Source organism: Dryobates pubescens, chromosome 22 (genome assembly GCF_014839835.1).
Source record: "Dryobates pubescens isolate bDryPub1 chromosome 22, bDryPub1.pri, whole genome shotgun sequence".
Taxonomy (NCBI): Eukaryota; Metazoa; Chordata; class Aves; order Piciformes; family Picidae; genus Dryobates; species Dryobates pubescens.
In genome coordinates, this window is record NC_071633.1 from 9,935,409 (window position 1) to 9,944,490 (window position 9,082).

The 9,082-nt window shown below is 40.5% G+C and overlaps 1 protein-coding gene across 1 annotated transcript in view; it reads left to right on the plus strand.

The window, feature by feature from the left end:
• The window catches only part of GALNT18 (polypeptide N-acetylgalactosaminyltransferase 18), a 178,862-nt gene extending 173,936 nt beyond the window's left edge, over positions 1-4,926 (plus strand). Inside the window, exon 12 of the mRNA XM_054172020.1 lies at positions 4,457-4,926. Coding sequence (XP_054027995.1) covers positions 4,457-4,603 — 147 coding nt within the window. The 3' untranslated portion in view covers positions 4,604-4,926. The remainder of the gene's footprint in view (positions 1-4,456) is intronic.
• The last annotated feature ends 4,156 nt before the right edge of the window (positions 4,927-9,082 follow it).

Consider the following 9,082-nt stretch of genomic DNA (forward strand, 5'->3'; position numbering starts at 1 on the left):
TTGTATAGAAATAAGGCTGTCTCCTATGCTTTTAACCAGACTACACACTGTCACTGTGGGCTATTGTGAGGAATGTGACAGGTGAGGGCTCTGTGTAAAAAGAGGTGTAAGAAAGGGGGTTAGCTCTGCAGTGTGCCCTATGAGATTAATCCTTTTAAGGCTGTTTCCTATTGAATGCTTTCAGGGGGAGTAAGCTGTGTTGCAGTAATTCAACTTCCAACCATAGAAAGGTTAGAAGAGCTTGCACCTACAGGGCTTTGCCATTCATCACAGACCTCATGAGGGAGAGGCTGTGCAGAGCTTGTGCTCAGCACTGTCGTGTACCCCTACCCAGCAGCAGTCACATCTGCCTGTGATGCTGACATTGCTTTTACATGTCACAGAGAATTGTGATTCTAGTCAGCACTGGAGGTTTCCAAAGGAAATGTTTCAGTTCAGAAGCATTTAGATGGGTGATCTATGCTGTTCTGAGAAACTGTAAATAAAACGTGTTGCTGACAACTGTAGTTTTCATATGCATAATTTCCCAAATACCATAGCAGGATTTGCTTTGGAAGGAAAAGGGAAGACAGAAAATTAATTACTCCATTTTTACAGTATTCCACAGATTAAATGAGATCTAAATCATCGTGCTTACTCAGTATTACGTAATAGATAAATAGATGTCCTATGTAGCTACATAAAGAAAGGATTTACCTTGTTACTTCTACAGCTTTTGGCCTCTGCCAAACCGTCATTCTGATTTATTCTTGCTGGTGTTTCTCTTAGGAAATTAAAGGATGTACAATATTACTGCTAGCTAGAAACATTACCCACAACCACATCCCTAACAAGTAAAGCAACACAAGGCGCAGACTGTGTGACAAGATTAAACTGGAGGCCTGTGAAACAGGCAGAGAATCTCTGTACCACTTTATTGTGACCTCTTGCTGAGCATGCAGAGAGCAGAAATGGAGGCTAACACCATTAAACAGCAGTTTCCTTCCAATGTCCACTCAGTTTTCAACCCCTACATTAGCCAAGGACATCAGTGTGCAGCAGGGATTCATTTCAGTAGAGCTGTGTGTATAAGGGAAGACTGTTGCCCATGAACTTCTTCCATTATGAGAGCTAGAGAGTAGAAACCCAGCATCATTAATTTATCAAGAATTTGAATTTATGCTGTACTTCTAACCACAAAGGATGCAAATACTCTTGGTATGTATTTGCAGCATAAGACGTGCTGTGCTGCTATACAGCTATATAATTATGCAGTGCTATCTGCCCGGCAGCTCAGAACAGAGTGGTTGTGATCCTGTTAAAAGAAATACAGATTTTGATCCTGCAGGAGAAATTTAATGAAAAACAGAACCTGATTATTCAGCTGATTGAGCCAACAGACTAGGAGGGTAAGGCCTATATTTTCAGAGAGGCCATCTCATTTTTACATAACTAGTGTTGCCAACTGTTCAGTTTCAACCCTCAACTACAAAAGAGCACTGCCACAGGCCTCAGGTGACTCAGTGCAGTGTTGCTGTATGGGTCCAGTACATCAGCAGTATTGTCTTCTATATTCAGCTACTCTCTGGCCATATTTGATCAAATATTACCCTAGCTAGCCCGTACTTAATATTTAACTAAGTGGCTAATTGCACAAGCTGCTACAGCTGGAGGATAAGGAACCTGAGCTATTGTTCTGCTTGAGAACAATGAGAAAGTGACAGTTAATATTTTTCTTTTTGCTCGAGTAAATTTGTCCCTAATTCATGTACAACTTAACCAGTGTTCCTGTCTCATGAAATGCTTCTGAAGAACAGATGTACCAGAGTATTTGGGGCTTATATGTCTGGAACTATGTCTTCTTTTAAGCCTACAAACTCTTTAGTCCCATGCATGCAGAATGGAATTGTTTAGGAGTACAAAATCTGAAAGCATGCAGTCTTTCCCATTTTGAATACTTGACTTTGACTTACACGTGACAATATATATGAAAGATGCAGAAAGAGTATTACATAGAAATACTAGTTTACTGTGTTTTAACAACTGATGTAACATTTACTTGCCGTTACTGCTGCAGTTAGGAGCAACCAAAAGTTCCTTACGTAAGTTTAGTCTTCTATTTGGAGTAATTTTCTGATAGCAAGTTTTCATCTTTGCAAATTAGGTGTAGAACTTGCCAGATAGAAAGTTTGTGTGTGAATCCAGCAGTAAAATGAGCTTTTAGTGGGTACATTTCAAGGCTTTTCCAGCCTATCACATTATGCAGTATTTACTCTCCTGAGGACTACATTTAAGCTCCAAAGACACTTGTGCCGAATTAATTTAGAAGGAAGTCAGCACAGACCTGTGTTTTTCCTTCAAAACAGATACCTTATTTGCATAGTGTAGCATAGAATTTTAAACACCACATTTATTTACAAAGAAACTATTTGTTCTAGTTCCACCTGATTTCTCCTAATTTCATGTCCAGATAGGTTGCATCCACAAATGCAGATGACAGCTGCTGCTGACAAGGTACTGCATGGCATCATAATGACAGACATGCAAAAGAGTGGCCCAATCCAGAATGCTTTCTACAAATTCAGTGATAAACAACACTTAAGCAAGTGAAGTGGCAGGGTTTCAGGAGATCTGAGCTCTGTTCTTGGTCCCTCCTTTGCACTACTGGACAAATCACTTTTTGGGTTCTGCATTCTTCAGCTGCAAGATGGAGGGAAGTATTTTTACCTTTAGCATCCATCTTTTATTATGTCTAACTTCCTGGACTGTCATGGTTTAATCCCAGCCACCAACTAAGCCCTATGCAGCCTCCCCTCTGCCCCAGTGGGACAGAGAGAAGAATCAAACCCAAGCAGAACTCATGGGTTGAGGTAAGAACAGTTTAATAACTGAAGTAAAAATTAAATATAATAATAGTAGTAATTGTAATGAAAAGATAACAAAAAGACTGACATAAACCCCAAAAAAGACAAGTGATGCACAATACAAGTGCTCATCACCCACTGACCCATGCTTAGCTGGTCCCCCAAGCAGCAATCCACCCCTCCTGGCCAACTTCTCATTGAATTCATTTGGAAAAAAAATACATAAAACTCACCCCAATGAGCTCTATAAGGCCAGAATAACTGGGAGGAGTATGGTGTGTGTTTGGCATCAGGGAAACAAGTAGCATATAATAAAGCTTTAGCTAATTTCCTATCCTAGCTGCTTCAGATTTCCTGTATGTCAAAGCAGGTTTATTGCTTACAGATAGCACAGAGGTTATGCTCCCACCACAGACCCAAATTTAACTCCTGTTATTAATAAGAATGTCAATAGTTGTACAGGACAGGAGGAGAGGAGACCCCCAGGCACCCGTCTGAATGGAAGCAGACCTTATACTGAATGGCACCAGCTACCTTTCTCTGAAAAAGCAAACTCAGCACTTCTGTGGGATTTATGCCAACAATAGAAATCTATCACAGTTATCACCTTCTAATGCAAGGCATAAAGCAAGACTTGAATGAAACTGATGAGGTGGGGTGGTTGGTAGAGGTTTTATAGCAACTATTTTTCCCCCCAGTGTACAGATAAGTAATTTAAATGTGGCTGCTCTTTTTATATTTCAGCCACACTAACCTGTACTGACTTAAACTTACCAATCAAAGAATGGAGTGTAAGTCAGTAACTCCCTGCAACACAAAGTCCAAGATACTCTAGAGAAAGGCAGACTTTCCCACTTCTCTGCAAATTCTATCTTTGTAGACACTTCCCAGGCTCTAATGTGTACCAGTTATCCATTACCTTTATTAGACAGGAAAGAGGATGAAAGAATCAACTTAAACAAGGAGCAAAGGTAGAAAATGATTTGTCATCTACATGATGATTTGTGATTTAAGTCTAAGTTAGCTGTGTGATAGCCCCAGTGATTCAAGATGTGCTGCAAATCAACAGTGAAGGTAGGGCTTTAACATGGCAGTACTAAGTTGAGAATTGAACAGATTCAATACCAAGGGTTAGCACCACAAGGTTATAAAATACACTTCATTCTAGCAATCAAAGGATACACTATTTTTTGCATCCTGTCCTACATACAGGACACCCTGGCCAAGGGGCTGATCCTGTTTTGCCTTTTTTTGACGTTTCAGAGGTACAGCAGAGCCACCAAACTAGGTGACTGAAGCAAACAGGATTATTTTGGCTCATGGTGCAAAAGCACAGCTAGAAATACAGAAGCCCCATCTCCCAAAACAGTAACCAGGCAATCGAGGCTATCCTAAACTGCATCAGAGATTGAACCAGTCTGTGAAAAACAGAACCTTCACCCCTGATCCAACCGAGTGCTTATCTTGTCTGGAACCGAAACGTTTTTCACAGTAGCAGTGGAGTTCAGTAGATCGACATTGCATCGTTCTCTAATCTATACTGACACACAGTAGCATGCAACAAATCCACAGCATTTAACCCAAACACTTCTCTTTTCTCCCCATCTTTAAAGGGAGGTCCAATCCAGAACCGGAAATCCAAGCGTTGCCTGGAATTGCAGGAGAACAATGAGAACGAATTTGGATTTCAGCTGGTCCTTCAGAAATGCACTGGACAGCGCTGGTCTATAACAAATGTCCTGAAGAGCTTGTCAGCATAGCAGACTACATTTTTTACCCATATCTTTTGCTACTGTGTAGCAAATATTGCATTGTTGCCTGCTGTACTGTATTCCTCTTGCCTCCCACCCTCCTTGTTCCTTCTCTTTTTTTGTCCCTTTGATTTTATTTTGTGAGTGTGTGGAAACTGGGTCTGTGGGCTGGAAATCAGATGTTTTTATTTCACAATAATGTTTTCATGGCATTTACAAAGCCACTGAATGACAGGTGATGGGTAGACTATCCTAAAATATTTTACAACTGTAAATAGGAAACAAATGGAGAATATTTATAACTCAAACTTTTATTGAATAAAAAAGTCCAAACACTATTATTGTCTACTTGTCTCTATGGGAATCCGTTAGGAAGCTAAGCAGTTGTTCCAGTGTTTTCATTAATCCAAGCCTGATCTTGATGAGTATCAGTGTTCTCCAGACTTGTGGTAAAAAGTCCTACCTGCACACTAGTAGCAGGGAGGATTTTCTCCTTTCTCCCTCAGGGAAGACCTGTCTAGGGCACTGTAGCTACTAGTGTGCAGAGATGGAGAGGAGGTGTGGTGTGATGTGGTGTGTGGAGCTATAAACTATGCACCCGTGTACTTTGCCTCACCACTACTATTAAATAAAACTACAGAGAGAACCCTCCAAACCTTCAAAAGAATAGCAACAGTTACTGCAAGGAAGAAAAAATTAAACACCCCTGACATTTCTCAGGGGGTTAGCCTCTGTTTCAATGACTGCATTTTCCTACCAATTGTTCCTAGCTCTTACAACTTCCTTCTTTTTCAATGCACTGTTCCCTGGCTACCACAGACTGGCTCCATCCAAGAACAAGAAGAAGAAATACAAATTCCCTCTGCCTTTCTCCCTGCCTGTAAGGAGGTGTGAATCCCATGCCACATCATCTCAGCTAAGACATGAGATGAGGGGAGAGAGAGGATGATGAGATAAAATAGAGTACTAGCATTACTGGCCTCTTTATTTCCAGCTGCTTTTATTTGTATGTAAATTCCCTCTTTTATTACTTATTTATTCTTTTTACTCTGTTGTTTGTTCCCTTAACTAACAGTCATAACCTCTTTTGGAGCTGGGTGTGTGCCAAACTGTCTTACAGACTGGCTTCATGTTCAGGACCAGTTAGCTGTATTGTTCCTTATGACTGTTTAATAAGTCATGTGCACATTAATTATATGTGTTCACCACTCTGCTATACATAGTTACCATATGTCTGCTGCTCAGAGAAGGCAAAGCTGACCCAAGAGCAAGAAAACAGCCACTCAAGATGGACTTAAAACCTGCACTTTGACTGGCTTCAGCGGTTCCTCAGGCCTATTCAAATGAAACCTCACATTAAAATTGGAACCCTGAAAGGGCCATAACAAACTGAGTGTCAGGGTACCACAGCTTGACAAGATAAAACATATTTATTTTCATCCTATAGAGAAGAGAGGAGACTGCTACACAAGCAAACCAAGCACTCTGCACAGAGGAGTATCCCAATGGGAGAAGTCTCTGTACACTGCCTGCAGAGCCATTTTGAATGTTCCCAAGCTCTGCCACTGACCAACTGGACTTATTTTTTCCCACAGGCATTCCAAATGAATGAGGAGCGAGCTGCAAGCTCAGAGCAAAAGCACAGAACTCATACAGAGTAGCCTGAGATAAATTAACCATCCTTTCAGCAAAGACACTGAGGCTTCAATGCACGGTGACGCAGCCATAAGGAAAACATAATCACAATGAATCAAACCGGTCCCTTGATTTGAACAGACCTGCTGCGCTGAGTAGCCTCTGGTTTGTCTTTTGGTGTTTGATGAGCACTGAGGAAGAGATACCTGGCAAACACTGGCCAAAAGCCTTCTCTCAGGTCCAAGAACAAAGAGAAAGCTCATGTCAGCACACACAGACTACTGTAACCACTATAATTCTGGCCAATGCAATTTCTTTAATTTCTCTCGTTGTTAAAATGGTTTCCATCTCAGTGCTTTGTTTCCCCATCTTTAACACCTGCTCTAGAAGTGGCATACAGAGTAAACCTCAGGCAGACCTTTTTGATTTCTGAAAACACAAATACACAATGCAGTACCTATATGTAAAATGCCCACAGGTGACAGCGATTCTCATACCAGTTGTGACTATTTTGCTGCAGATGACACTGACAGAAAGAGCACTCATTTCAATTCAAAACGAGCCACCACGTTCTTATCTTCTGCCTCTGTTGATAACAGCTTTCTGTGCATATTTTTGTTATTTACCATTATTTTATAATTGCCCTTCTGCACAGTGAAAAGAAAAGTCTTTTATCACTTGACTTCCAAATGCTCTGGAAATTCTCACAATTAATGAAGTGACACTACAAATACATGCTAAACATCAGTCCCGAGTATATCTACAGATCATCTTGAACAGCCAGTGACAAACCACAATCTGAAAGCTCCTGCCACTTCCCTGTGTGAAGAGCACCAAGCAGTTCTTACTCAAATCCAGAGACAAACATTAGCGTGAAAATATTGAAATGCTGTACAACCTGTGGTGCCAATGCTTGTTAGCAACAGACAATAATCTTCACGTAAGTCAGCACACATACATTAACTTTAGGAAAGCAGCAGTTTCATATTTATGAGGAATTGGCCTGAATTCCCAAAGGATGCCTCAAGCAAGACTCATGCTCAATTGCAGAAATAACCCCTGTTTAAACATGCATGTAAGTGGTGTTCAGAACTTGCACTGTAAACCTGTACAAAAATTTATCTTACCAGCCCCACTGGATGCTGCAAATATCTTCCTAAACAGTTGAAAAAAAAGTACAAGACCAGAACTGCAATGACAAGAATTAAAAGTTCTCCTACTGAGAGCAACATGCAAACCAGATCATGTGCTCTGAGTATTTATGCTGAACACATCTAGTCAGATCTGGCAGCTAATTGGAGTGAGCTAGTATTATGGAGAGACAAAGACCATCATCATCACCCTAGAGAAGTGAATCATCTGAATGTTCACTACCCCTCCCATGTGTTGCTACTGAGCACATTTTACTTGGGGATGCTTAATACAAGAGAAAAACAATCCCAAATTGCAAAAGCAGTATCAGTTGTAACTCCTGGCAAACATCACTTTACTCAGCTGTCTTCCATCCCTATTCTAGAAAAGTACAGTCCAAACTCACACAGCATTACCTCAAAGCCAAGTTAGCTGGCTACATATTAGATACCTAACCCCTGCACCTGCAGCTAAATGAAGCTGAGTTCCACATACGCCACCTCCGTTTTTCCCATCCATGTATATTGTACCTAGGCATCTTACTGGTACAATTTTGTTGTATTTAGCAGTCAGAGATAAAGCCTCTCTACTCCCAAATCTGATAGCAGCTATAGAAATATTCAAGATGATACTTCAGACTTGGAACAGTTCATATATAAACCACTGTATTGTTCCATAGCATGACTCGTCTACTTGGTCTTGCAATCAATAACTGCTGTCAAGGATGGAAAATAATTCTGCTTCTGAAAAGTGATGCTTGCAGGTATTAAATCCTTGACTGAAGTTTCCTGGGAGAGATTAAATTACATGAAGCTTTCATCATCTGAAAAGATCTGAAAAGAACATTGTGTATCATATCTAAGCTCACAGAAGTCAAGGTTTACTGATGTAGTTTCAGAAGCCTGTCTATTCATTTAGATTTCAGATTGTCTGAAGATTATATCATTTGCTTCATGGAAAACATTCTCATGCCCTTTCATAAAAGATTAATATTGTCAGATAATCAAATTAGCTTGGGAGCTATCAACCTCTCTTCTATGCCAGTTTCTGTGGGAGCTTTACAGGAGGAACATGGCTATTAAAACCCAACTCCTGATTATTGATTGAATTATGGCCTATTGATCTATACCTTTCTTCTACCTCAATACAATGTCTGGCACTGTTAAGGGACACTGTAGATTCAGCAGACTATTAAAGATTACTACACAATTCAGAGGTATAGGAAAATTGCATTTTCCATCAGATTTGCTGACAAGTCACACCTCACACTTCCCTACAGAGCACTGTCTGATACATATATATATATCACTGAAGCTTTTTGAAGTGATCAGCTGTGTCAGGGTTCAATCACCCCTTAAAATCGTGGCTGCTCGTTTGCCTTTTTGTTAGTAAGACTGAAGGAAGCAAGCTCTAGCAGTGTTTAGGCATTGCTGGTACTGCACAAAGAGGGAACAGAACAGGGTATGGAGACAGACTCAGGTTGCTCCATGGTGCAACTCTTAGGATCCCTCTGGATGCAACTACAATTTTTGACTTGTGTGACTGCATAATGCTGCACATTTTGCTCTCCAATTTCCTTTAAATGATCTTTCAAGATCAAAGCAGGAGCATGCCAGCATTCATTAATTGTGTCCTGCTTCTTGTGCTAAAGGAACATCAGCTTCAGCTTAATGGTTCTTTTTATCAAACCAGAGAATTAAAGTGTCCTCAAAATGATAGCCT